Source organism: Solanum pennellii, chromosome 2, assembly GCF_001406875.1.
Source record: "Solanum pennellii chromosome 2, SPENNV200".
Classification (NCBI taxonomy): domain Eukaryota; kingdom Viridiplantae; phylum Streptophyta; class Magnoliopsida; order Solanales; family Solanaceae; genus Solanum; species Solanum pennellii.
In genome coordinates, this window is record NC_028638.1 from 38,080,759 (window position 1) to 38,108,509 (window position 27,751).

Below are 27,751 nucleotides of genomic sequence, written 5' to 3' on the forward strand. Positions count from 1 at the left end.
TAATCAGACAAAGTTCATACATCATACATCCTACAGGCTACAAGCAGATATATGGTGTCAATTAAAGATAATACTAATTGGACCCATAAATATTAAGCAAGTGATTGTTTTTAGAGTTTAAGTTATGTATCTACTACTCCATCTGTCTCAATTTATGTGATACATTTTGGNAATTTGTCGGGACAGAATGTAATTATTGTATTACACTATGGGATTCCTTAAATTTATACTTAAATTAATATTTTTCGGTCCAAAATTGTTTCTCATAGTATAATCATATATTCTCCTCGACAAAAATTTTTAATACAAGATATAATTTGATTAATATAATCCTACTATATCAAGGATATCAAAATTTTACATAATCTTTTAATTAAACAAAATGAGATAATTATTAAATATAAAAATAAAAATAAAATTAATTATTTTTAATTATTTAAATTAATAATTAATCTTAGACATTTTTTACTATAATTAAGAAAAAGAAGTGGACAGGGAATATAATATGACAGCAGTTACGTGGACTCATCAAATTAGAAGAAAATTAGATTACTCTTCTAGAGAATCCAATTATTTTATCCAAAAAAAAAAAAAAATTCTGCTGGACAGAGTAAAAGTAAACAAAAAGGAAAAGAATACAATTAACGAAAATCCCAATAAAATAATTTTTCTTGGAATCCTATGATAATGCCATGGCTTTGAAGCCTGGGAAGTTTTTTAGGAGACATTCATTTGATGGTATGCCCAATTTTTTTCCTTTTTTTCTTCAATTTCCTTCATTGGGCATTTTCAAGATTTGATTTTTATTTATTGCAGCATTGAAAACAAGGAAACCCAATTGTGTAAGGAGTGAGAAATCAGAAATGGGGAAGTCAGTGAAGTTTGAAGGTATAAGTGAGGAATTGCAGAAGATAATAGATGCTAATATGGACCAAGTGGGAGCAAGACGTCTTGCTAGGGATGCTTTTAAGGATATTCAGTTGTCAATTGATCATTGTCTCTTTAAGGTACTGCTTAGTTGATTGAAAAGTAAACAGTAAATTTATCTGATTATTTGTGTAGAGATCCCTATTTGATGGTTTTAGTGGAAAAAGATTCATTGTCAGCTTTAAAGATTGGATTTTGATTGCTTCTGACTTGATAAACTGGATATAAGAGAATTCATATGGTCACACTGCTAGTTTGGGATTGAGGCATAGCAACTTATCAAGAAAAGATTTTGTGATTGAGGCATATATATTTTACTTGTCAAAATGATGTTTGGGATTGAGATTTAGTTAGTTGGTTGAACAGATTGTCTTGTGTTGATGAAAGTAGAAAGTGTATCTTACTTAGGACTAAGAGATTGATTATTGTCAACTTCAAAGGGATTGACATAGTTGTGTGGAGCCTAAGATCTTGCTCTATAGACTGCAATTCTGCTTAAATTTTCCCCTTTTCTTGATACGATTGTATAACATGCATATTACACCGAGATTATATGAAGCATCTATAAATACATCATCTTGAAGAGAAGGGATTTAAGTTGTTCACTATTCACTCAACACATAAGTTCATGTTTGACGTTTAGATTCAAGGGCATAACAAGACCGACCGTTCACTATTTCTGTCATTAGTTGATTAAAACAGCAGTAATACATTTCCTGATTGAAAAAGCAGCTGTGCTACATTTTTTTCCTAATCTAAGGGCAGAAAAATCAAAGTTTTACTAGCTCAAAAAGACCTTTAAGAATATTGTGTTAACCCAGTTTACTATCCAATGAAAACCAAGCGGTTTCTGTTCTCTTTTCCTCTTTCAATTCTTAAAATAATGCAAGGACACTTGTGGTTGATGTATTCTGAGGAATGGTATCATTTGTGTGATCAAAAATTTGTTCAAGTATGTGCAATCGAGTTATGACAGTTGAGACTTTATAAACACTTCTTCAACTTTCTAATTTTTCTGCGACTGCAGATAGTGCTAATGAGGAACTGAATCCTTTTAGAAAGTGTCACGTTTCTTACTTGTTCTTAATCTGATTTAATGATTCTTTATTTGCTTTCACTCAGATGCCACATGCTGGATTGAAGATGAAGGAGGTAAACCTTTTCTCTTACATACTCATTTTCCAGTCTTGAAAGTTCAAGTTATTCTGGAAGCATCCTATTTCTTTTCTAAAACAAAACGATCTCGTGTGTGGTTACTTCTGCATGTACTTTTTCTTTTCATCTTTTCTCTTTGAATTCTTGATGAAGCTAATATGACATCTCATAGTTACTTCAATGCCTTTTCTAGCGCACCAAGATTTTCTCTGTGTGCAACAATATCTTTAACACTTGTAACTTACAAGAACAACATACCCAATGTGATCCTACAAGTGGGGTATGGGGGAGTGGTGTGTATGCAGCCTTACCCTGCCTTGAGGCTCAAGTAAAGCAATACAAAAATTAAGTATGTAAAGCAATTAATACCTATAACTTATCTTAAAAAAATTGGACCTTGCCATGAAAGAATCTTATAAAATTGTGAATTAGAATGTGACAAGATACAATCATCGTTTTTTCTCTAATAGTCAAGAAGGTCTTATTTTCTTAAATTATGGTTTCAGGACATCAAATGAAACTTGGTCTCCAATCATTTTGATTGTAGTTATTCTGTCACGTGAATGAAATATGTATCGCTGTACAAATTTAAAGGGGAATGAAGAGAGTAACTGTGGAAAGATCTGTTTGGTTAAAGAGTTATACTTTTTCTGAAACAAATCGAATGAAGGCGGTAGTTATCTCAACTTTTTCAAAATGAAATGAAGGGGATAGTTTGAGAAATATGACTTAATTCACCTGAACTATGCACTATGACTGGATATTGTCTTCCTTTTCCTAGTAGTACCAAGCAAATGAGAAGACTCTAAGTATATGGTAATTTATAGCATCCAATATTAGCATTTTGGTATAAATATTGCATTTTGGTATAAAATTCATGATTTGTTATGTGTTTTACTTTACATAATTCTATGAAATTTGGTGGCGCAGTCATATGAGGTTAATTCTCGAGGATTAGAGATCTTCTCGAAAAGTTGGCTTCCAGAGACAAGCCCCCCCAAAGCCATGGTATACTTCTGTCATGGTTATGGTGATACATGCACATTTTTTGTTGAAGGTTTGTGGTTGGCAAACACGTATTAAGTCTCAGACTAGTATTTCTTGGGAGATTGTTCCTGAAACTTGTCTTCCTTCTTAGGCATTGCAAGAAAACTAGCATCTTCTGGTTATGGAGTATTTGCCATGGATTATCCTGGATTTGGTCTTTCAGAAGGTCTTCATGGCTATATACCAAGTTTTGACAAGTTAGTTGATGATGTCATTGAGCATTACTCGAAGGCGAAAGGTACAGCTTGCCCCAGTCAACTTATTTTTCATCTTTTTCATCTTTTTGATAAGTCCGAGACTCTGGTAAAATGTAGAAACCAGAATTAATTAGTTGAGGAAAAGATATACCAACTTAAGAATAACAAAATTTGATGAATGCAAAAGCTAAGATTTGAACGCATGAAAAGACAATATTTAAATCAAACATTCACTTGGAAGAGACTATCCTTCTGAGCTAAGTAATGCATGAGCTTAAAGTGTCTTGCTAATGGAGTAAACATTCATCTGTTTGATTGAACTTCTGGTACTTTCTTTCTAAAAAATTGTTGAGTTCAGTTTATTATGGTCATAAATGAATAGTCCATTTTGTCAAGAAGAAAGATTGAGAGAGTGAACTATTTGAAAATTGCATGTTGTGATTTTGTTCCTTGTAGAATGAAACAAAGGCCTGAAAGTTTGATGGTCTATGTAACTGTGCGACAAACTAAAAGATCATACCCTATTACTGTTCCAAATCAAATTTGAACTCACAAATTCATTATTTATTCATGACTTGGAGCATAACTCACGGTGCTAAGTTACCTCATCCTTCTTCATTTTTGTCAAGCAATGTTGATGACTAGGTCATTAAATGAACAGCAGAGCCTGCGTGTGTTCCTTCCACATTCTAAAACGTTTAGCTATGAAGAAGTCTGTCATGTACGCCAATTAAACACCCTCCCTTGTTATTCTATATTTCTGCTCCTACTTTGACACTAGGTATGTAATTAATGAGTAAATTTGAATATATACTTGTAAATAAGAGGGCCCAAATTGGACAGTGGTGAAGCCACGGTGACAGAAGGGGTTCAACTGAATCCCCTTGGCCAAAAAATTGTACTATATATGCAGCTATATAAAAAGTCTTCTTTATGTGGATATATATAAATTGTTGAATCCCATAGACACAAGAGAGCATTTCTTTAGATCTCCTTAAGGAAAGCAAGAATTGTATTGACAAAAACCTAGAGCGGAGTTTAAATAAACACTACAGGAACAGAGGGAGAACTTGTTTGGTAGTTGAATGAAACCAAATTAGTGTCAGTCATTCGAGTTGATCTTCTAAGTATTAGCAGGGGCTTTGAACATTGGGCATGCTGACAATGTTGGAACTGGTCACTATTGGTCAAGTCCCATTATGATGTGCCATCTCCTAAGGCAATCGGATAGTGAAATAGAATAGATTCATCTTTCATACCAGAGAAGTTAGATTTTTAGGCATACCATATGCAGTGTGTTGCTCATTTTTGGAGATGGGGGAATTATAACACAGATGTTGTCCTACATTGGACCAAAACATATAAACTTAGGCTGTATTAACCAAGTTTATAAATCTGATGTCTCCGTGAATGTATTATACCTAATATACGTCTGGGCAAGAGGTCTCAAAATCAAGTAGTGGAAAATAACCTAATTACATCTTATTCTTCTTGACACACTACTGAAAAAGCAATTGACAGTTAAACGCTGGCTGCAGAAAATCCAGAGATATGCAACCTACCAAGCTTCCTATTTGGGCAATCAATGGGTGGAGCAGTAGCTCTGAAGGTGCACATGAAGCAACCTGATGCATGGAACGGCGCTGTTCTTCTCGCACCAATGTGCAAAGTAAGTTTCTGGAGATTATTCTCAATTTTAATTGATGATCGTCTTAATTAGATCCATAGTTTTGAGTGACGAATGATATTGTTGTACAGATTGCAGATGACATGGTACCACCATGGTTAGTTACACAAATTCTAGTGGGCATAGCAAAATTTCTTCCAAAGCAAAAGCTAGTTCCGCAGCAGGATCTAGCAGAGTTAGCATTCAGAGATGTGAAGAAGAGAGAACAGGTATGTGTTCTTTCTATTCTGTAACAGCTCTTAGACATATGTCAATTTTAGGACGGAAAGAGTACATGATATAAGAGGTTTAGTAGCACAAGAGTCGTTTAAAAATTTATAGTCGCCATTAGCTCTCTCACCTGAAAAAAGGAAAGGCTTCCGATAGGAAATTTTTGATTTATTGAACATAATAATTACAATCACAGGCTTCAACATGTTTATATCTCGTGGGATTTCATGTTATAATGTACTCTCTACTGTTTTCTTCTGCATGCAGGCTGCATATAATGTCATTGCTTACAAGCACAAACCCCGTCTACAAACTGCAGTGGAGTTACTGAATACCACCCAAGAATTAGAGAAAGAACTAGATAAGGTGTCATGTGTTTTCATTTTCTGTTTATCGTAGTATTGATTATCATCATATTTACTGTTTATTAGTGATTGGACCTTGTGTCTTTGCATGCCAGTAAGTCTATGATTGGAAACTTGAAACACAATTGTCCTAGCTGCATATCTTTGTTGGTGTTGCTAACTGTCTCTGGTGATTATACCTGCCACTAGTTTTGACTTTGTAATTCATTCAAGATGGTTCATCTTTTTCTGCTATTGTAGTTCAGAAAGAGTTCAAGCTCATTTAGCTTGACAAATAATATAGAAAAGGCAACCTTTTCTTAGGCTAGACTTCAAATGTACCTTATTCTTTGATAGACAAGATATCTAAACAACAACTAACAGTTTTACGATTTTGTAGGTCTATCTGCCATTGCTAATATTACATGGAGAGAATGACAGAGTGACTGATCCATCCATCAGCAAAGCATTGTACGAGAAGGCAAGTAGTTCGGACAAGAAACTGATCCTTTACAAGGATGCTTATCATTCTTTGCTCGAGGGTGAACCAGATGAGATGATACTTCGAGTTCTTGGTGACATAATTTCTTGGTTGGATGAGCATACTTCCTAATAATTACTTCTCCAATTTTTATTTTTTCAGTTTGGTTCTGCCCATTTTTTCATGGATTAGGAAGGCCAAGGGATAAGAGCTGAAGTAAGAAACTAAGATTTAGCCTGATGTCCTTCCTGACCCTCTATTTTATTTATTTTTCAACTTATTATTTTGTAAAGGAAAAATATTGAAGATATGAATGTTCTATATGAAATAAAAAGCAATGCGTTTTATCTCTGTTGTTTGAAAAATTTTGCTTCAGAAGTGTGTAAAAATCTTGAGTTAACATGAAAAAAAAAGTGAATAAGAAGGGCGTGAACGAAAGGAAAGTGAACTAATTATAAGTGTACGTGGTCAAATAAGTAATATACAAATTATAAGCCAAAAGATTTATGATTAGCAAATATCTAGTTTTTCTTTTGACTATAATTAAATGCAAGTGTGCAAAATGAGTTTGAATATTGTATTTCTAACTAGCAATTGCAATAAATAAATTAAATTAAAGTAAATAACAATGATTCAAATTCACTTGGGTTTTTATTTGAGCCAAGTGGATATTGTATTTGAGCTCGAAGTCAACTCAATTTAACAAGACCCACTTGAAATTTTTCAAAGCAAGACTTCAACATCCTTTAACAATATAATTTTCAACACAACTCCAAATCACTTGAAATTTTTAACACGTTTCAAAAAACACTAGGAAACAAAAACACGAATCAAAGCAGATTTTCACAGTTTTGGGATTGGTTTCTGTTTTTCTTTACATTCTTTAAATATGAGTGAATCTTTTTCAACTCCACAAGTGAATATAAAATTTTGGCTTTTTAACAAAAAAATAAAAAATATTGAGGTAATTTCGTGAAGAATTGAAGTAGGAATTTTGAAAGTTTTTGATGTTATGCATGTGTCCATGGTGTTTTTGAGTAAAAAGAAGCAAAAAGAGTACACTTGATCTAAAATTTCAAGTGAAAAGTGTTAAAAGTTGTTGGGCAATTGAGGTAAAAAGTGATTTGCAAAAATAAAGTAAAAAAGTAATTGCATGGATGAGTCTTTTCCCAAACAACAATACACAGACGAACCAAACTTTAACAAATGATATAAATTAGTCTTTTCTCAAAGTTCAATGACATATTTGAGCATTTTCTCTTTTATCAATGATTTGAGAAATTTCGGGCTCCGCTTAGACTATGAATTCATGCAAAGTATTTTCTCCTTTAGCATCCGAGTGACTCACGAGGTTAATAATATCATTATGATCTCTCAAACCTCTAACCACCTATCACAATTAATAATCTAACTACATCGTTAAACGGGAATAGATTTAATCAATTATGAAGCATCAAACTTTATCTTCTCGTTCCTGAATCAAACAAAATAAATTAGGTATATATTCATCATGAATACAAATCAGTCCTAGTTTTCAAATCTTGCTTCTTGTATTCAAGTCCTATCTCTCAATTCTTCTCTAGAGTTCAAGAAAACACAATAAATATATTTTAATGACGATCAAGTATTAAATTAATAAAATAAAAACACAAGAATAAATTTAATGATAATTAATTTTTATCTAAAGTTTAAATACTAAACAATCATTTATAGCTATAATCCTAAAAATATTGTATGTGCATGTGCGCAAAAGGTGTAAAGTAGCACCAAGGAGTAAGTGCTTAAACAACTTTCCGTCCAAATAGAGGTGTGTGGTCGGATTTGGCAAATTCTCAACTAACATCACAAAATGCAATATATTATTAGTCACCTCATGATTTCTTTATTTGCACCAAACTTTGAGTTTCTTCTAAAGCTAAAAATAAATTTTACTTTTTGTTGCTTCTATTCTTCTCATTATTGTTGCAACTTCAATAATAATAATAAAGTATGTACTTCTCTTTTTCTTCCCATGTTTCACTCAAGGTATGCTCTTTCTTTCTTTCTGCTTCTATGTCTTACTCTCTGTTTCTGTTTCTGTTTTTTTTTCTAGCTCTGATGTGTTTTTTGCCTCTCAAAAGGGCCTCCACAGTCATCCACTGTTTCTTGCTGGGTATTGATATTTAGTTGAGTTGTTTGATCAGTTTATAAGCTTGACTGAACGCCCTCATGATCCTTTAGGAAGATATTGTTATCCCACAAGTTAGGGGTTATTCCCCGTGAAAAATAGTCCGTACATATTTTGATTGAATCGATGAGAAAAGAAAAAGTAGTGATCTTTCAGTATAGAAAAATTAGGAAGTTTCCCACTATTATGATTCGTAGTGGGAAACGCTTGTGTTTCTAGTAATGACGTGGGAATAGCCTCTTTTCAAAATACAAGAAGTGTGTACAGTGTATGCCCACTCTTTCCCTCTGCTGGCACTAGCAGAAGTCCTTTTTGCACAGGGTAAGCTCTTAGGTTCACATTATTGAGTTACAGGCAACCAGAAATGGGAATTTACGCTAACTTCTTCGTTGGAAGAGATGTTGTGGGCAAAGGCTACAAAGCTAGAAGGGCATTTTGTCATCTAAACCAACGTGCACGTGCAATGATGTGAAATCCAATATCTTCGTCTACAATTACTTGTCGTAACACATTTCTGCTCTAAGACTTTCTCTCAACATATCTATAAGCAGGGAGTCCGCATTCACTATTAAGCCTACATAGATGTGGAGATTATTGAAGATTGAGGCACTAGCTAAATGAAGGTGTTTTAGATCAATGTGAGGTCTAGCACACCTTTCGGAATAGGACTACAAAGAAATAAGGTTTTGCAATGCATTGAACCTGAACAAGTTGGAGGCTACAACGAAATTCAACTGCTTTTCACGCAGTCATTTTTGTTTACCAGTCTAGAATTTCATTTCCTGAAACTAACCATTACTTGTTGCAGATGAACTGCTGGGCACCGGCCTTGGCGTCAAAAGTCCCTCTGAATACCAGGAGAAACCAGACTGCCTCTCCTGCTCTTAGACAAATGAAGTCTGACCTTTTAAGTCAACGTATTGGTGGATTTGGAACCAATCTTAGCAGTGGAGGGAGTTCTCTGGGAGGATCAAGAATCATTACTCAACTGAATCTTCAAAGAACTCTTTCGCGAAGAAAAAGTCCTATGGTGTCTGCTTGCTGTAAATTATTTTCTTACAAACCCCATTCTTTGTAATAAATTATCTCTTGTTTTAAATGTTCATGACAAAGTAGTTTTAGATGTGTGTTTGATTGAGTTATTGCTGCAGTTGAGAAGTATTGTCTCATTCATTGCCCTTTTTTTGTTTATTTGGAGAATAAGATTGGTTTTAAAGCTAATCTTCTGTACAGTTTAGCTTCTGGTTTTGGCAGACTTTTATGCCAACTACTGACATTGGTCAAGCTTTTAGTTGAGTTTCTATGTTCTTTTGTAGGGGTGCCAAGTTCAGAAGTTGCATCTACTGCTTTCACAGTGGGAACAGCAGCAGTTCTTCCGTTTTATACCGTCATGGTTGTGGCTCCTAAAGCTGAACTTGTAAGGTTTTTTAAGTACTGTCGGTCTGAACTTCTTAAGCGATTTCTTTCCAGTGTACTGAAGATTAAACTTCCACTCATATTATGAATTCAAAAGATTTTTCTAAATTAAACACTTACCAGCTTCAGACAAAGTAGAACAGTTGGGGCACAACTTCAGTCCTTGTCTTATGTATATGAAAGTCATTGCTTTATTTCAATGAGAAGTTGTAACTGAACATAATTTCAAATGCAGACCAGAAAAGCGATGAAAAGCAGCATACCCTACGTTGTGCTTGGACTTCTGTACGCATATTTATTATACCTCTCCTGGAAACCAGATACAATTCGGCTGATGTTTGCTAGTAAATACTGGCTCCCAGAGGTCTGTGCTCAACTACATAATAATTTGTCAAAACTGCATAATCGGGATCTTAACACTTCCTTTCATTCAGCTGTCTGGTATAGCGAAGATGTTCTCCAATGAAGTGACGTTAGCTTCTGCATGGATTCATCTGTTGGCCATTGATCTTTTTGCTGCAAGGTCAATCTCTAGGCATCTTATATTTGTTGGCCTATGCCCCTTCGCTTTTTTTTTTGTTTTTTGTATAACATGAGGAGGATGTAGTTAGACATCTCACTTGGAGTATTTCACTTGAAACAGGCAGGTTTATCATGATGGATTGCAGAATGATATTGAAACTCGCCATTCTGTGTCTCTGTGCTTGCTGTTTTGCCCTGTTGGAATTCTTACTCACTGCATCACCAAAGCTCTAACTAGTAGCCCAGAAAAGAAACAGCATAGGACTCATTAACCGGTGTTTTAGGCCTTCTTATGTTATCCGTAAATGATCAGCCAGCGTGTGACTTATCAGCAAAGTGTAAAGGTTTTAAGTCAATGAATACATAAGCTATTTCAATAACTTGTTTCTAAGATGGATGAATGTACAAGATTTCTTCCTTTAGTTCCACTCCAAACTTCTGATTTACTGCATCCTTAACTAAGCGTATGAGCTCAAGCATGTCTTGAGAAGTTGCAGAACCACAATTTATGAAAAAGTTGGCATGCTTGTTTGAGACCATGGCTCCACCAACTCTCAACCCTTTCAACCCACTTTTCTCTATTAATTCAGCAGCAGAAACACCCATAGAAGATGGATTTCGGAAAATTGAACCAGCACTTCTCTGCCCCAAAGGTTGTGTCCTCCATCTTCTGCAAAGAAATCATCTTTATTGTGGTTGAAAACTGACATTCAAAATAAGAACATCACATCAGAAACAATTACCTAGCCAAGTATTCTTGCTGCATTTCTCGTGCAGTTTTAGAGAACTTTAGCCGGAATGTAACTGCAGTAATGGATGCCAAGTCTTTCATTTCTTGAAATGGTGATAATCTGTAGCCAAAATTTAACTCTCTTCTATTCAGCATCCTAGATTCTCCTTCATTTGTGATGATCTCTATGCTATCAATAGCAGCAGCTGTTTCCTTTCATAACCAATGTCAATAAGAAAATCAGTAGAAAAAGAAGGATGCATTCTCAGTATCATATTTGAAAATCAATGTAATCTCACAAGAGCGATGTGTGAAGGTAGAGAGGTTGTTTCCGAAACACCTTCAGCTCAAGGACATCAAATCAAAATAATCATGAACGCGGAAATATGACAATGAAGAAAACATGATAACTAATTGGAAAAGCAATACACACATACAGAAAGATCAAGAACAACAATGGCATAAAGAGACATAAAATCTCACATCTATTGTAAGCTTTTTTTCTTCTTCTTTTTAAATGTTAATTTACCTGCCCATTTGCTCCGGCATTCATGTAAGCAGCTCCACCAACAGTCCCAGGAACACCAGCAGCAAATTCAAGCCCAGAAAACCCTTCATTTGCAGACATAACTCCAAAGCGATTAAATGGGTATCCACTTCCGACCCGGTATACTCCAGATTCTATCTTCTCGAACAACTCAATTCGATTGAGAATTACGCAGCCATTAAAACCCATATCATCAAACAAACAATTCGAGCCTTTACCCAATATCATAAATCTCATGGATTGCTCATTACAGTACCTGCATTGTATAATTAGGGCAGATTTTAAAAACTACGAGTCAATCAATCGATTATGATTCAATCTCCCAAAGTTGAGGGATAAAGAAATGGAACCTGACAGCCGAAACAAGTTGGGTTTGGTTAAAGACTTGAACGAAGTAATTACAAGGGCCTCCAATTCCCCATGTGGTAAGATCACTGAGTAGCTTCTTCTTGCAAATAAACTGTAACCCAGTTGAGTTTTGAGCTGGTTCTTGCTTGTTGAAGCTGCAGCTGCTGCTGCTGCTCTGAACATGAAAAGAATGTAACTTTCTTGATGGTTGTAGAGGGAGCTGATAGCTTCCCATATGTGACGCCATTGGAGAGGCTTTATTTGTGAATTTTCCAGTTTGGGGTTTTCTGATGAGCAATGATGGCAGATTAAAGGGTTCTGCTGAAGTGGTGGGGTCGTGGGGATGCTATGTTATGGCAAACTGGTCTTAAAAATACTATTATTTATATGGGATAAGGGCACAAGCTACCCAAAATCTCAATGACACATCTAAACTTAACTAGGATTTTACTACACTATGTACTCATTTTTGTGCTCTCATTACATAGCACCTTACGAGACTGCACTGTTATCAGGCGTGTGGAGCACCTGACTTATATATTCTTCTATGTCCAGCTCAAGGCAGAAAGACAACAAGGAAAAAGTCCCTTATCCTTGGAACTACAGTACCTGTTGCTGCAACAATTCTGATAATGGTTGCGCTATTTTTCACGTGGATAATTCGGTCAAGAAAGCAACATGTGATTGAAAACAATAAATCGGATTTCCCCCCCTAGAATGAGACATCAAAAAATCACATACTATGAGCTTCTCCAAGCAACAGAAAATATTAGTCAGTCCAATCTAGTAGGAAGTGGAAGTACTGGTACAGTCTACCAAGGTACATTTTCTGTCTTTGCAATCAAAGTTTTCAATATGCAATCGATTCAGAATGTCAAATTTTGAGCAATGTAAGACACAGAAACTTGGTCAAGATAGTGTCGACTTGCTCAAATGTGGATTTTACAGTGATTCTGCTGGAGTACAGGCCTAAAGGAAGACTCAATATAATGATCGATGTAGCACTAGCCATGAAGTATCTTCATCATATGATTATACAACGCCCATTGTGCACTGTGATATGAAGCCAGGTAACGTGCTTCTTGATCAGGATCTTACTGCTCATGTTGCAGATTTTGGAATTGCAAAAATGTTGGCTGAAGAAGGAAACATTGCTCAAACCAAGACTCTCGGAACTATCGGCTATATTGCTCCAGGTATGATAATTTCTTGAACTGCTGTTGTCCTATGCTTATTACTTCTTCCCTTTATGTTTACCATATCTTTGTTTTTCATCCCCACTGTACACTCTCTGTTTCAATTTGTTTGTCTTACTTTCTTTTATAATTTGTTTCAGAGCGAATATCTTTTTTCTTTTTTGTAACACTTCAATTCTAAGTTTCCACGGGACATTTTTTAAGCTCACAAGATTTAAATATATTTGTTACAAACAAATTGAAATGGAGTGACTAATTGTTTTCTATAGAAGATTTAAATAATCAAAGAAACCTACTTTTATGATAGTTGAATAGCAACATTTTGACTTAAAAAGGCTATAGGGAAGTTGGATTTTGATTATTTTACTTCTTTTTCTTCTTTGACTTGAAAGATTGTAGGAATATCTTATATGATTCTTTGAACATTTAAAAAGCAAAATTGATAGTTACGTTTAAGCAATCTGAAAATTAGAAATTAAAGAATCCATTTTTTGGTGATTGAGGCACAAATGTGAAGTAACACATAAAGTTTTATTTCCGTATCAACAGATCATCAAAAAAGTGAATAAGAAGAAGTTCTTAAGAAGTGATAAATAAATATAAATAAGAAATAAAATAATATCAAAACATGTTTGGTGTGGCAAAACAAGTTGTCAATAAACAGAACTTGTTGCGTTTATAGTTGAGATCCATATTCTGATTAAATTAATACTATATGACAGCAGCACGTAAGCTCATCAAATTAGAGAGCTGTAAAGAATATTAGATTACTCTTGTAGAGAATCCAATTATTTTATCAAAAATAAATAAAATCTGCTGGACAGTGGAAAAGTAAACAGAAAGGAAAAGAATACAATTAAATAAATTTTCTTGAAATCCTATTATAATATCATGGCTTTGAACTTTGAAGCCCAGCAAGTTTTCCAGGAAGCATTCATTTGGTGGTATTCTCAAGATTTGATTTTTATTTGTTGTAGCATTGAAAACAAGGACACCGAATTGTGTAGGGAGTGAGAAAGCAGCAATGGGGAAGTCAGTGAAGTTTGAAGGTATAAGTGAGGAATTGCAGAAGATAATAGATGCTAATATGGACAAAGTGGAAGCAAGGCGTCTCGCTAGGGATGCTTTTAAGGATATTCAATTGTCAATTGACTATTGTCTCTTTAAGGTACTGCTTAGTCGATTGGAGAATTAACCAAGATATTCATTCATCCAACTGATTTAGCTAAAAATAGATGTTATACTATGTGTATAATCTATGTAAACGTACTAGAAAAGTAAACGGTAAATTTGTCTGACTATTTGTGTAGAGATCCCTATTTGATGTTTTTAGTTGAAAAAGACTCATTGTCAGATTCAAAGATTGGATTTTGATTGCTTCTGACTTAATGGACTGGATATAATAAGAGAATTCATATGGTCACACCGCTAGTTTGGGATTGAGGCATAGCTACTTATCAAGAAAAGCTTTTGTGATTGTGGATACTTGTCAAAATGATGTTTGGGATTGAGATTTAGTTAATTGATTGATTAGTTGACTGAACAGATTGTCTTCTGTTGATGCAAGTAGAAAGTGTTCCTTACTAGAACTAAGAGATTGATTATTGTCAACTTCAAAGGGATTGACATAGTTGCATGGAACCTAAAATCTTGCTCTATAGACTGCAATCCCGCTTAAATTTCCCCCCTTTTCTTGATAGAATTGTATAACTTGCACATTACACCGAGATTATATGAAGCATCTACAAATAGATCATTTCGAAGAGAAGGGATTTAAGTTGTTCACTATTCATTCAAACCGTAAGTTCATGTCCTTTATATTCAAGGGCATAACAAGACTGACCGTTCCCTTTTTCTGTCATTAGTCCATTAAAACATCAGAAATGCATCTTACTTATTGACAGCAGCAGTACTTCATTTTTTCCTAATCTAAGGGCAGAAAAATCAAAGCTTTACTAACTCAAAAACACCTTTATGTAAATTGCCTTAGTCCAGTTTACTATCCAATGGAAATCAAGTGGTTTCAGTTCTCTTTCCTCTTTCAATTCTTAAAATAATGAAAGACACTTGTGGTTGATGTATTTTGAGGAATGGTATCATTTGTGTGATTAAAAATTTGTTTACATATGTGCAATCAAGTTATGACAGTTGAGACTTTATAAACACTTCTTCAACTTCCAAATTTTTCTGCGACTGCAGATAGTGGTCATGAGGAACTGAATCCTTTTAGAAAGTGTCATGTTACTTACCTGTTCTTAAATTGATTTAATGATTCTTTATTTGCTTTCACGCAGATTCCACATGCTGGATTGTAGATGAAGGAGGTACACTTTTTTTTCTTACATCCTCATTTTCCACTCTTGAAAATTCAAGTTATTCTTGAAGCATCCTATTTCTTTTCAACAACAAAATGATCTCTTGTGTACTTTCTTGCAGAGTGAGATTATGAACTTGCCTTCTTTTCTTCTTTTTTCTTTGAATTCTAGATGAAGTTAATATGAATCTCATAGTTACTTCAATGCCTTTTCTAGTGCAGCCAGATTATTTTCTATGTGTGCAAAGATATCTTTAACACTTGTAACTTACAACAACATACCCAATTTGATCCTATAAGTGGGGTATGGGGGAGTGGTGCGTATGCAGCCTTACCCTGCCTTGAGAAGGTATAGGGGTTGTCTCGATAGACCCTCGGCTCAAGCAATTAATACCTATAACTTTATATTAAGAAAATTGGACCTTGACATGAAAGAATCTTATAAAATTGTGAAGCAAAATATGACAAAATACAGTCATCTTTTTTCTCATACAAGTCAAGAAGGTTTTATTTTTTAAGATTATGGAGGACCATGCAGTATGTAATTAATTTCAGGACATCAAATGAAACTTGGTTTCCAATCACTTCAAAATTTAGTTATTCTGTCATGTGAATGAAATATGTATTGGTATAGAAATTTAAAGGGGAAAGAAGAGAGTAACTCTTGAAAGATCTGTTTGGTTAAAGAGTTTTACTTTTTTTAAACAAATTGAATGAAGGCGGTAGTTATCTCAACTTTTTCAAAATGAAATGAAGAGTATAGTTTGAGAAATATGACAAAATTCACCTGAACTATGCACTATGACTGGATATTGTCTTCCTTTTCCTAGTAGTACCAAGCAAATGAGAAGACTCTAAGTATATGGTAATTTATAGCATCCAATATTAGCATTTTGGTATAATATTCATGATTTGTTATGTGGTTTTCTTTACATAATTCTGTGAAATTTGGTAGTGCACTCATATGAGGTTAATTCTCGAGGACTGGAGATCTTCTCTAAAAGTTGGCTTCCAGAGACAAGCCCCCCCAAAGCCATGCTATACTTCTGTCATGGTTATGGTGATACATGCACATTTTTTGTTGAAGGTTTTGTGGTTGGCAAACACGTATTAAGTCTCAGACTAGTATTTCTTGTGAAATTCTTCCTGAAACTTGTCTTCCTTCTTAGGCATTGCAAGAAAACTAGCATCTTCCGGTTATGGAGTATTTGCCATGGATTATCCTGGATTTGGTCTTTCAGAAGGTCTTCATGGCTACATACCAAGTTTTGACAAGTTAGTTGATGATGTCATTGAGCATTACTCGAAGGCGAAAGGTACAACTTGCCCCAGTGAACTTATTTATCATCTTTTTCATCTCATGGATTCTTTTGATAGGTCCGAAACTCTGGTAAAATGTGGAAGCCAGAATTAATTAGTTGAGGAAAAGATATACCAACTAAAGAATAACAAAATCTGATGAATTCACAAGCTAAGATTTGGAGGCATGAAAAGCAAAAGACTATATTTAAATCAAACATTCAGTTGGAAGAGACTATCCTATTGAGCTAAACATGCATGAGCTTAAAGTTTCTTAAAGATCATATCCTGTTACTGTTTCAAAGCAAATCTGAACTCACAGATTCATTATTTATTCAGAACTTGGAGTATAACTCACGGTGCTTAGTTCCCTCATCCTTCTTCATTTTTGTCAAGCAATGTTGATGACGAGGGCATTAAATGAAGGGCAGCAGAGTCCCCATGTGTTCCTTCCATATTCTAAAAGATTTAGGGTATGAAGAAATCTATCATGCACACCAATTAAGCACCCCTCCCTTGTTATTCTATATTTCTGCTCCTACTTTGACACTAGGTATGTAGTTAATGAGTAAATTTGAAAATATACTTAGAAATAAGAGGGCCTAAATAGGACAGTGGCGAAGCCACTCCCCTTAGCCAAAAACTTGTACTATATATGCAGCTATATGAAAAGTCGTCTTTATGTGAATATTTATATATAAATTGTTGAATCCCCTAGACACAAGAGAGCATTTCTCTATATCTCCTTAACGAAAGACAGAATTATATTGAGAACCTAGAAAGGAGTTTAAGTAAACACTATGGAAACAGAGGAAGAACTTGTTTGGTAGTTGAATGAAACCAAATTAGTGTCAGTCATTCGAGTTGATATTCTAGTATCAGCAGGGGCTTGGAACATTGGGCATGTTGACAATGTTGGAACTCGGTCACTATTGGTCAAGTCCCATTATGATGTGCCATTTCCTAAGGCAATCAGATAGTGAAATAGAATCGATTCATCTTTCATACCAGAGAAGTTAGACTTTTAGGTATGTCACATTGAGGGTGTTGCTCATTACTGGAGATGGGGGAATTACAACACAAATGCTGTCCTACTTTGAACAAAAACATAAAAACTTAGGCTGTATTAACCAAGTTCTTAAATCTGATGTCTCCGTGTATGTATTATATCTAATACAACTCTCTCCAGCCAAATGACATCTCATATATGTCTGGGTCTCATATATGTCTGGGCAAGAGGTCCCAAAAATCAAGTGGTGCAAAATAATCCAAGGACATCTTATTCTTCCTGAGACACTACTGAAAAAGCAATTGACAGTTAAATGCTGAATGCTGGATGCAGAAAATCCAGAGATGCGTAACCTACCAAGCTTCCTATTTGGACAATCAATGGGTGGAGCAGTAGCTCTAAAGGTTCACATGAAGCAACCTGATGCATGGAACGGCGCTGTTCCTCTCGCACCAATGTGCAAAGTAAGTTTCTGGAGATTATACTCAATTTTAATTGATGATCGTCTTAACTAGATCCATGGTTTGAGTGATGAATGATATTGTTGTACAGATCGCAGATGACGTGCTACCACCATGGTTACTAACACAAATTCTTGTGGGCATAGCAAAATTACTCCCTAAGCAAAAATTAGTTCCGCAGAAGGACCTAACAGAGTTAGCATGCAGAGATGCGAAGAAGAGAGAACAGGTATGTGGTCTTTCTATTCTGTAACAGCTCTCAGACATGTGTAGATTTAATTAGGATGGAAAGAGTGATAAATACATGATATTAGAGGTTAGTAGAGCAAGAATCGTTTAAAGTTTATTGGTGCCATTAGCTCTCTCTCACCTGAAAAAAGGTTTTCGCATAAAGGCATGTTAAGAGGCTTCCAATAGGAAATACTTGATTTATTGAACATAATATTTACAATCACAGACTTCAACATGTTTATATCTCGTGGGATTTCATGTTATAATGTACTCTCTACTGTTTTCTTTTGCATGCAGGCTGCATATAATGTCATTGCTTACAAGCACAAACCCCGTCTACAAACTGCAGTGGAGTTACTGAATACCACCCAAGAATTAGAGAAACAACTAGATAAGGTGTCGTGTGTTTTCATTTTCTGTTTATCGTAGTATAGATTATCATCATATTTACTATTTATTAGTGATTGGAGCCTGTGCCTTTGCATGCCAGTAAGTCTATGATTGGAAACTTGAACTCTATTGTCCTCCCTGCATATCTTTGTCATGTTGCTAACTGCTTCTGGTCATTATACCTGTCACTGGTTTTGACTTTGTGATTCCTTCAAGATGGTACGTCTTTATGCTTGTGATGTTTGATGTTTGTTTAACTTGGTTTTTTCCTGCTTCATGAAAGCATTAACCAAACTGTCAGCACTCCAGGGTGATATACTTCTCTCTAACCATGATATCTAAACAATAACTAACAGCTTTACGATTTTGTAGGTATATCTGCCATTGCTAATAATGCATGGAGAGAATGATAGAGTGACTGATCCATCCGTCAGCAAAGCATTGTACGAAAAGGCAAGTAGTTCGGACAAAAAACTGATCCTTTGTAAGGATGCTTATCATTCTTTGCTCGTGGGTGAGCCGGATGAGATGATACTTCAAAATTTTGGTCTCATAATTTCTTGGTTGGATGAGCATACATCCTAGTCTCCAATTTCTTGGTTGGATGAGCATAAAAAATATTTTTTAAATATATTTTTTCTATTTTTTATTAATCAATTACTCATTTTGGGGATTTATAGAAAATTTTTTTATTGAAATTGTTGAATTTAAGGTTAATATATATATTTGTGAATTTTTAGCGTAAATTTTATAAAAAAAATTTCATATTTTTCCTATTTTTTTTTAATAAATTACTCAATTTCGATATTTGCCGAAGAAAATAAAATTTTTTAAAATTATTAAAATTGTTGAATTTCAGATTTTATATATTTATTTGTGAATTTTTGGAGTTAATTTTATATATTTTTTCATATTTTTTATTAATCAATTACTCATTTTCGAAATTTACCGAAAAAATAAAATTGAAATTGTTGAATTTAAGGTTACCATATTTATTTGTGAATTATTGGCGTTAATTTTATATATTTTTTCATATTTTTTCTATTTTTTATGAATCAATTACTCATTTTTGGAATATACCGAAAAAAATAAAAATTTAAACAAAATTATTGAAAATGGGTCGAGTAGTTCATTAAAAAGTGGGTTGATTTGAGGGTCGAATTAGGTATGTATATGGGTCCGAATTTTTTAGGGACATAATTGATCCCTATCCATTTTCATATAAATGTTATGTGATAAGGTCAAAATGACATAACAATTCCATGTGGCATTTAAAGAAATGGAAAATGAGTTGGATATGTTCAGCAGACCAACTAATGTCCATAAGGGCATATCTATGCCAAAAGTTGGACAGCGATGGCATGGGTGAGCCAAACTTTAAATGGAGAGTATATTTAGACATTTTCTAATAGTTTAGAGGCATATTTAATCCTTTTCCCTATATTTTAATTGACAGGATGCTAGGTTGTCATCACCCGATTTCTCGAGTGATGTGGCACCTACTATACCTAAAGTCGTCAATATGGGCTAGGTCTGTTGGTTTGGCCTGGCCTAACTCGGGTTTTTAGGGTTGGGCTAAGATTTTTGGAGTCCATTTAAGAAAAGGGCTTTTTAGCCCGGCCTGAATAAGCCTGCTGATTTGTGGGGCTTGAGAAATATTGGTAGGGTCAACCCGTGGGCCTGTGAAAATTTATTAAAAAGTATAATATGATGTTAAAATCTAAAATTAAAGAGAGTCCAAACGCAAAACACAATTAAGTTAATATTTCTATCGAGAGATTTATACTTGGAAAAATTATTTGGAGGAATGCCTTTTAATAAATAATTACTGATTTTAGCGATACATTTTATGTATTATCATTTATAGCAATACTATGTTAAATCTGCAATATGTATTAAAAATGAATTAAGTATGCAATATACATGTATTATAACTATTTTTAAAAATATTTATGTTTGTTTGGTAAGAAGTTGACACATAGTATTATAAGTGTATTAAAATGTGAGATAAATGTATTATCTATCAAAAAAACTTGTATTATATGTGAATAATAAATTGTTTTTGTAATGTGAATTAAAAGTGTATTGTAAATGTACTAAAAGTGATAAAGTGAAAAAAAATGTTATTGCTATAAATGGTAAATGTTTTTTATTCATAGTATATCTATGTAATTTTCCCTTTATACTTTTACTTGAAAAAAACTTTATAAAGATTGTAAAGATAATTTTATTTGTGGGTTTGATTACCAAGTAGTAACATTAACATCATGTAATATGGTTTTGTCGATATTTATGATAATATTTTAAAATTATAATTTATAATTTAATTTAATAATTATAAAAAAAATATAATTTTTAAAAAAGTGGGATGACACGGCAAGCCTGTAGCCCATGTACTTGTGGGTTGGACCGACCGTTTTCTAGCCCACACCAAAAATGGGGTAGCCCAGCCTGACCCATAAAATGTCAAAGCTTGTATGGATTAGCCCGAATGGGGTGTGCTAGCCCATATTGACAGCTCTAACTATACCCCACCAGTCGGTAAGTCAATTCGTAACCCAAAACATCAAGTAATGAGCGTAATTCAAACAAGGCGGAAGCAAACCAAACTAAATATATACAGAACTCCTTCCCAGAACCTAGAAGTCACTAGTAGATAGTTATACAATAAAGAGTACAAGTCCCAAAAGTAAACCACAACAAAGCGTGTCTCAAAAACAACAAGACTAGCTAAAATAAAATAAATAGATAGGACAAACCCAAAATGCCAAGTGCTCACCCTCGTTTCCTAGTCACAACTACAAAAAAAGGCTGGAACTAATCACTGCTGGTAACTGAAACTGGGACCTGCATCTCAAGATAAATGTAGAGTGTATCACGAATACCAAAACAACAAGTACTCAGTAGGCATCAAAGGTCGACTGAGCAAAAAGGGTAAAAACAATAAGAAATGATAGAATCTAGACACAAAGAGGCCAAAATGGATATGAAAAGGAAGCACATGTTAGGACCAAAAATAAGCAGGTGTAAACGCGGAAGCTAGCAATGCAAATCTCGAAAGATCACGAGTAAGAAGACAACGAGAAATATACCAAAAGACACAAAGATTTAACGTGGTTCGGTCAATCGACCTACGTCCACAAAGGAGATGAGCAATCCACTATAAATATGAGAGTACAAATACAGAGAGAAACAACCTCAATCAATTCACTCGGAATACATGGGAGGTTCACACAAGTGATAACGTATCAAACTTGTGACCCATAAATTCTCCCCCTAACCAAAACTCTCAAAGCCATTAAGACTACATTGTGAATGCTGATTAAGTTAGAAGGAACATTCCTCTATTTATAGAGTCCTAAACCTTTTTCTACAAGAAAAGGATTAGTCAATCCAAAACCTTTTTCTAAAAGGAAAACCTATTTATGGTAAGAAATTTAGGGCAAATAAAACCCAACAAATCTCCCTCTTGGCCTGAACTTCTGACAAAATAAATTTGTCCACCTTCTTCACTTAATCTTCAACAACTTGCTTCTCCTCTCCATAATCTCCTTTGCGAAATTTATGTCTCAACACAGAGAACCTCTCTAAAACAATTTCTCCAACAAAATCTTCATTAATATCCTAATAGTTGCGGCTAGAACTACACCCGCCAAGATGAACACCTCTTTCTAACCTGGTTCAATCATCGATTATCGAACCACTGAACCTGACTCCGTCATTGAATCTGGCTCTGATACCACTTGTTAGGACAAAAAATAAGCAGGTGTAAACGCGGAAGCTAGCAATGCAAACCTCAAAAGATCACGAGTAAGAAGACAACGAGAAATATACCAAAAGACACAAAGATTTAACGTGGTTCGGTCAATCGACCTACGTCCACAAAGGAGATGAGCAATCCACTATAAATATGAGAGTACAAAATACAGAGGGAAACAACCTCAACCAATTCACTCGGAATACATGGGAGGTTCACACAAGTGATAACATATCAAGCTTGTGACCCATAAATTCTCCCCCAAACCAAAACTCTCAAAGCCCTTAAGACTACATTGTGAATGCTGATTAAGTTAGAAGGAACATTCCTCTATTTATAGAGTCCTAAACCTTTTTCTACAAGAAAAGGATTAGTCAATCCAAAACCTTTTTCTAAAAGGAAAACCTATTTATGGTAAGAAATTTAGGGCAAATAAAACCCAACAGCACACGAGCATACCTAAAATAAATTAAGTACAACTAAACTAAACCTAACTAGATACTCATAAATCCAGAAGGTACACTCATGCGCAAGTTTAAATAAAACCTGAACGGACCCTCATAAGCCCGACAGGTACACATAATAGCTTAATTTACAGAGAAAGAAGAAAATCGAGATCCAAACGCAAAGTAACCAAGATAACCCATCAGACTCTACCCAACCAGCAGTGCACTCCCAGCCCAACAAGAAAAAGCGACCCCAAGGGCACTCAACCAAACAGTCCACTCCGAGCGCAGCTAGAAAAAGGGACTCGTGGGTGAGGTAGATATCACGAGTCGTCTTACCATGTAGTCAGCTCCCAGCCCAGCTAGAATGAGTGACCCGGGAACACCCAACCAGCTGCACACTCCCAGCCCACCTAAAAAGAGAGGCCCAGAGGCCATCGCCGAAATCACTGAGTCCACCTAGCCAGCGATACGCTCCGAGCCTAGCTAGATAGAACGACCTTAAAGGGTGATGGTACCTCCAATAGGATCCAATCCAATAACAGTCACCGTAAAACGTCGTCCACTCGAAGAGATCACAGAAAAGGCTCCAAGCTTGTACTATCTCAATCCCACGCCTCTAGTGATGCACCGAACCTTTGAGAACATGTCAGGACCCAAAATTAAAGGGAGAAAATACAGAAGTGCAACAAGTAGCAATAACATCTATTCTAAGGCTCAAACTATCATATTCGAGTCTGTTAATCCAGTATACAAAAAACTATGTCATTCGAACGATGTAGGTAAAAAATCAAGACTATCTAGCCCACACGAGTAATAATTCTAGGGCAACACTAGCCTAACCTAAACAAAGGACATCATGCTCATAGTTAAGGATAGAAAAACCATACAACACATAACATACGAGCGTACAATAACATTTAGCACATAAGTATGCAATTATACTAACCCGGCTAACATGGTACTAAGCCCAAAATATGGCTAATGGATCCTAACGCAAGGTTAATCAAAGTAAGGTAAGAATCGGGTAGCCGCCTCAATTTACTCCAATCCAGATGCTTTTACACAATTAGGATCAATCTAATAGAAAGAAAGCCATAGTCTACCTTTAGGCCGATTATGCTCTCCAAATCACTTTGCCAGAGCTTTTCCTTCAAGAACAACCTTCGAATGTTGTCACAATATCAATTAAAGGATCAGAACATTAGTACAGTCGATTAGACACCAAAATCACAACAAACGGAGACGGGTCAATTTTGGAGTCAAAACGGAAATCGTGGAACCCAAAACGAACTTTTCGAATTTGACTCTGCCAAGAGATTCAAAATAGTACCCCGAACTTGTGTTCCAAATAAAACACAATTTGGTGCTCAAAACGCAGAAAAAACAAACATGTAAGAAAAGTCACACTTTAATCAACTTAGAGAGAATACATGTAGCAGGCTAAACTCGGAATTTACAATAATCGAAGGGTGCCCAACACCTCCTTTAACACTCCACGACGTAGGCTCAATAATTTTTGACACGTAGGACTTTGAATCACCCAAAGCCGAGCTAAAATGAGCAAGATATCACCAATTCAAGAAAGCCAAAAAAAACTCGAAAAAGCTACAACAGTCCGGTTAATCACAAATTGAACCTCGAACGATGTGCACCCGACAATTCTCGATCAATCTACAGCGAAGACACCAAAAAAATGAAGCAATTTTGCACTACGAGTCACCTAATTCAGTTGAGAGATGAGGATGATATGAGCTTTTATAGTTTTGAAAAGGGTGCTGATTTTTTTGCATTATAAACCAGATTTTATCCTTTTTTTGAAAACTTAAAAACTTCGGCGGGGTGCTCCGAACTCATTCGGAACCCGTGCATGCAAATGAGATATGCAATCATACTAAATTCGATATGTCGGACTCAGTGGCGCAGTCAAAATTTCCATACGAGGTCACCTTGACAAAAAGTGAATCTCACACCTAACCGCCATTTCTAGTCAAAAATCACAAACTCGAGAAAATCTCAGAATCCTCGGGACATGAAAGAAGGGTCAATCTAGACCAAATTTGCACATTCCGGAGCTAACCGTGCTGATGAAATTCTCATCTGAGCGCGTTTACTCAGAATGTTGACTAAAGTAAAACTTAGACTTAAACTTTAAAGTTAAAATGCCTAACCGCGCTGACTCACACTGAAAATTTTGAGAGTCATGCTGACTATGCTACTAGCCTAAAATGACCCTTCCAGAACTGATGGGATCGTCAAGATTGGATTCAGATGTCATCTTAATGACCATTCAAGGTTCATAAGCTCCAAAAATACTAAAACTCGCACAATAACCAAATGAACGACCAGATGACCTAACTGTCAGTCTCAACAAGTCATACATGACTTGGGATTACTACAGGAATGCTCTAAACGACACAAAAAAGGCAATCCACATAAATGACCAGGAGGGTCATTACATAGGCAGTGGAGGAGCCACATTATCATTGTGGGTTCATTCGAACCCCTTTTGTTGGAAAACTATATTGTTTTTACATGATTAAAACAACTTTTTAGGTATAGATTAGATGTCAAACCCTCTTCGACTACTTTGTGTGTCTATTTCTTTTAGATTTTGAATCCCCTTACTGAAAATTCTGATTCCGCCACTGTACATAGGTATCCGAATAACCTCTCTTTGTAAAGAAATAAATCTTCTCTATTTTTGTTCTTAGACTTTGATCTTCATCTTCAGTTATTATTAAATACAATTTATAATTAACTTGTTATAATAGTTACACCACTTATACGTTATTATGTATTAATAATTTAGCGATAAATTCTTCTTTCTTTAGGTCATTTTTGGAAATGCTGAAAGTAAAAAATGATATAAATATAAAAAATCGTGTCACAGATCAATAACATAATAAATTTGATAAAAAAAAAATACCAAGAACTAGAGAGATATCAATATCTACAATAAAAATTTTGATCATGATAAAGAAATTGAAACATCAAAGTGAAACATATACGCTTGAAAATAACATCTATAAGAAAGTACTATGTATATCATATCACATATTTACACCTAATAACATAACTGATGAGCTCATTTTATACTATGCATATAACTAAATTATATGGATACACTTTTCAAGTTTAGATGACATTTGAATAATCAACTCAATTTTATTTTTTTTTACCATTCTTTAAATTGACCATGTAAGTCTTTTCACATAACATTTTATATTTATCATTATACACATATTTTAATATTATCTTTATATATATATATAGTGGGAAGATTTTATTTCAAAATTAAATTACGAAAATGTCTTTCACTTATTTTTTGATTAAAATCATTTAAAATAAAATCAATAATCACAATTAAAATAGAAAAAAACATATGATTAGATGTTATAACTTATAATTGTCTACTTCTTAATGACTTTAATTGTTAATTATTATTATATTAGATAATTATTCCATCAAATAAATCCAAAAACCGCTAATGTTTTCAATTTAACAAAACTCAACAGTCGAAGTCATCACAACTTATGAACCAAGACGTGCATACTTTGGCATGATTTTAAAAATTCGATCCAAAGAAATGAATATTCATTAATTCCTTTACAAAAATAAAATCAATATCAAGAATTTTTATGATTGATAATTGATTTCCTGATTCACTTTGCTTTCAATTGTTAAACAAAATTCAGTGTCGAGAACCATTGGCAAGCGGAAAAAAAGAAAAAGGGTAATTTGAAGTCCAACTTTTTGTTGTAATTTTACTTTGCTTTTCTGTTTGGTCTTTCTTGAATTTTCTCTTCTTAAAAAAAGTGATATACACTTTTCTATGTTCTAAAAAATTATTTTATCTTTTTTCTCATTCTAAAGAGAATTGAAATGTGAAGTAAGAATTTTTTAATTTTTTTTTTGAATAAGGATAAACATTCTTTAATTTTCTTAACAAGGATAAAAACTTTTTCATTTTCTTGAATAAGAATTTAATGATTTTATTTAAATTTGTTTGAAATTTAATCATCAAACTTGAGGAGACATGCATGCCTACATATTTGACTAATGTGAGAATTAGATTTGCTTAGTTCCTCTAGATTTAATAGTATTTTCTTTTTATCTAATTCCCTATTCATTTGATATCTTAATATTGTATGTTTTTTATAATCATAACCTGCAAATGTTTAGTTTGAAACTTTCTTTTGGTATTTCTGCGCTTTTATCTATATAAATTCATATTTTTTTTTGTTTTATGAGACCCGTCAAGATTATCCTTTGTCATTATATTATACTAGTTTCCGTGCACGCGCGTTGCGCGTGTAATCCATGAGTGTATTATTTCTTAAAAGATAATACTACTAAATAATAAAATATATTTAATTGAGATTTTTTACTTTGTTTTACTACTAATTGTGACACTCCAATTTTCTGACCTTCAAGTGAATGCATCGAGATAATAATATGAGAAATTAATAAAATAAACTTTGTTTGTAATTCAAAAAATAAGTTTGCAAAGCTAAAAGGAAAAATAACAACTATCTAAATTAAATTTCTTGATAGTTCCGTTTTGTTGGTAGAATAATGCTAGATAGTGTAAGATTAACTTTGAGTGAAGGAAAACAAAACCTTTTAACTTTTTTAATGAATGTGTTTTAAGTATTGTATTAAATTTTTATCCACAAACACTTTAAACTAATTAGTTAACTATAAATATTTAAAACTAAGATGTAAAAAGTTTTATCATTTATATTTTAAAAATCAGGATATTTATGAATAACTACTATTTTATATAAAATTTAATTCTGTCATACATAACTTCTTAAAGATGAAAATTAATGTATATGTAAAAATTATAAGTACGGAGAAAAGAAAA

General features: G+C 34.1%; 3 protein-coding genes and 1 pseudogene across 3 annotated transcripts; 3 read left to right on the forward strand and 1 right to left on the reverse strand.

Moving 5' to 3' along the window:
• Positions 1 to 579: 579 nt before the first annotated feature.
• LOC107008746 (caffeoylshikimate esterase-like) lies at positions 580 to 6,395 on the forward strand. The gene is made up of 9 exons (XM_015207894.2): positions 580 to 738; positions 817 to 1,007; positions 2,050 to 2,079; positions 3,013 to 3,139; positions 3,221 to 3,367; positions 4,865 to 4,995; positions 5,085 to 5,222; positions 5,491 to 5,589; positions 5,968 to 6,395. The coding sequence occupies exons 1-9, from the start codon at positions 693 to 695 to the stop codon at positions 6,178 to 6,180; spliced, it is 1,122 nt and encodes a 373-aa protein (XP_015063380.1). The 5' UTR covers positions 580 to 692; the 3' UTR covers positions 6,181 to 6,395.
• A 1,526-nt stretch (positions 6,396 to 7,921) lies between these two features.
• Positions 7,922 to 10,574, forward strand: LOC107008710 (protein ABA DEFICIENT 4, chloroplastic-like). The gene is made up of 6 exons (XM_015207851.2): positions 7,922 to 8,073; positions 9,024 to 9,258; positions 9,532 to 9,632; positions 9,867 to 9,995; positions 10,066 to 10,154; positions 10,275 to 10,574. Exons 1-6 carry the CDS (start codon positions 8,038 to 8,040, stop codon positions 10,423 to 10,425), a joined length of 741 nt encoding a protein of 246 aa, XP_015063337.1. The 5' UTR covers positions 7,922 to 8,037; the 3' UTR covers positions 10,426 to 10,574.
• On the reverse strand, positions 10,415 to 12,136 carry LOC107008709 (UDP-N-acetylenolpyruvoylglucosamine reductase-like). Its single transcript, XM_015207849.2, has 4 exons — positions 11,781 to 12,136; positions 11,413 to 11,686; positions 10,897 to 11,096; positions 10,415 to 10,823 (listed from the first exon to the last, which is right to left on the reverse strand). Exons 1-4 carry the CDS (start codon positions 12,023 to 12,025, stop codon positions 10,541 to 10,543), a joined length of 1,002 nt encoding a protein of 333 aa, XP_015063335.1. The 5' UTR covers positions 12,026 to 12,136; the 3' UTR covers positions 10,415 to 10,540.
• Positions 12,137 to 12,392: 256 nt separating this feature from the next.
• On the forward strand, positions 12,393 to 19,311 carry LOC107008711 (annotated as a pseudogene).
• Positions 19,312 to 27,751: the final 8,440 nt, after the last annotated feature.

Excerpts from the sequence above, each read along its gene's own strand:
- LOC107008709 (XM_015207849.2), bottom strand. The coding sequence starts at position 12,025 with ATGGCGTCACATATGGGAAGCTATCAGCTCCCTCTACAACCATCAAGA. Across the intron at positions 11,097-11,412 it reads ATGCCGGAGCAAATGGGCAG|GAAACAGCTGCTGCTATTGA; the intron begins GTAAATTAACAT and ends TGGTTATGAAAG. Across the intron at positions 10,824-10,896 it reads CAGCAAGAATACTTGGCTAG|AAGATGGAGGACACAACCTT; the intron begins GTAATTGTTTCT and ends ATTTCTTTGCAG.
- LOC107008710 (XM_015207851.2), top strand. The coding sequence starts at position 8,038 with ATGTACTTCTCTTTTTCTTCCCATGTTTCACTCAAG. Across the intron at positions 9,259-9,531 it reads TCCTATGGTGTCTGCTTGCT|GGGTGCCAAGTTCAGAAGTT; the intron begins GTAAATTATTTT and ends GTTCTTTTGTAG. Across the intron at positions 9,633-9,866 it reads TGGCTCCTAAAGCTGAACTT|ACCAGAAAAGCGATGAAAAG; the intron begins GTAAGGTTTTTT and ends TTTCAAATGCAG.
- LOC107008746 (XM_015207894.2), top strand. The coding sequence starts at position 693 with ATGGCTTTGAAGCCTGGGAAGTTTTTTAGGAGACATTCATTTGATG. Across the intron at positions 1,008-2,049 it reads TTGATCATTGTCTCTTTAAG|ATGCCACATGCTGGATTGAA; the intron begins GTACTGCTTAGT and ends GCTTTCACTCAG. Across the intron at positions 2,080-3,012 it reads CTGGATTGAAGATGAAGGAG|TCATATGAGGTTAATTCTCG; the intron begins GTAAACCTTTTC and ends TTGGTGGCGCAG.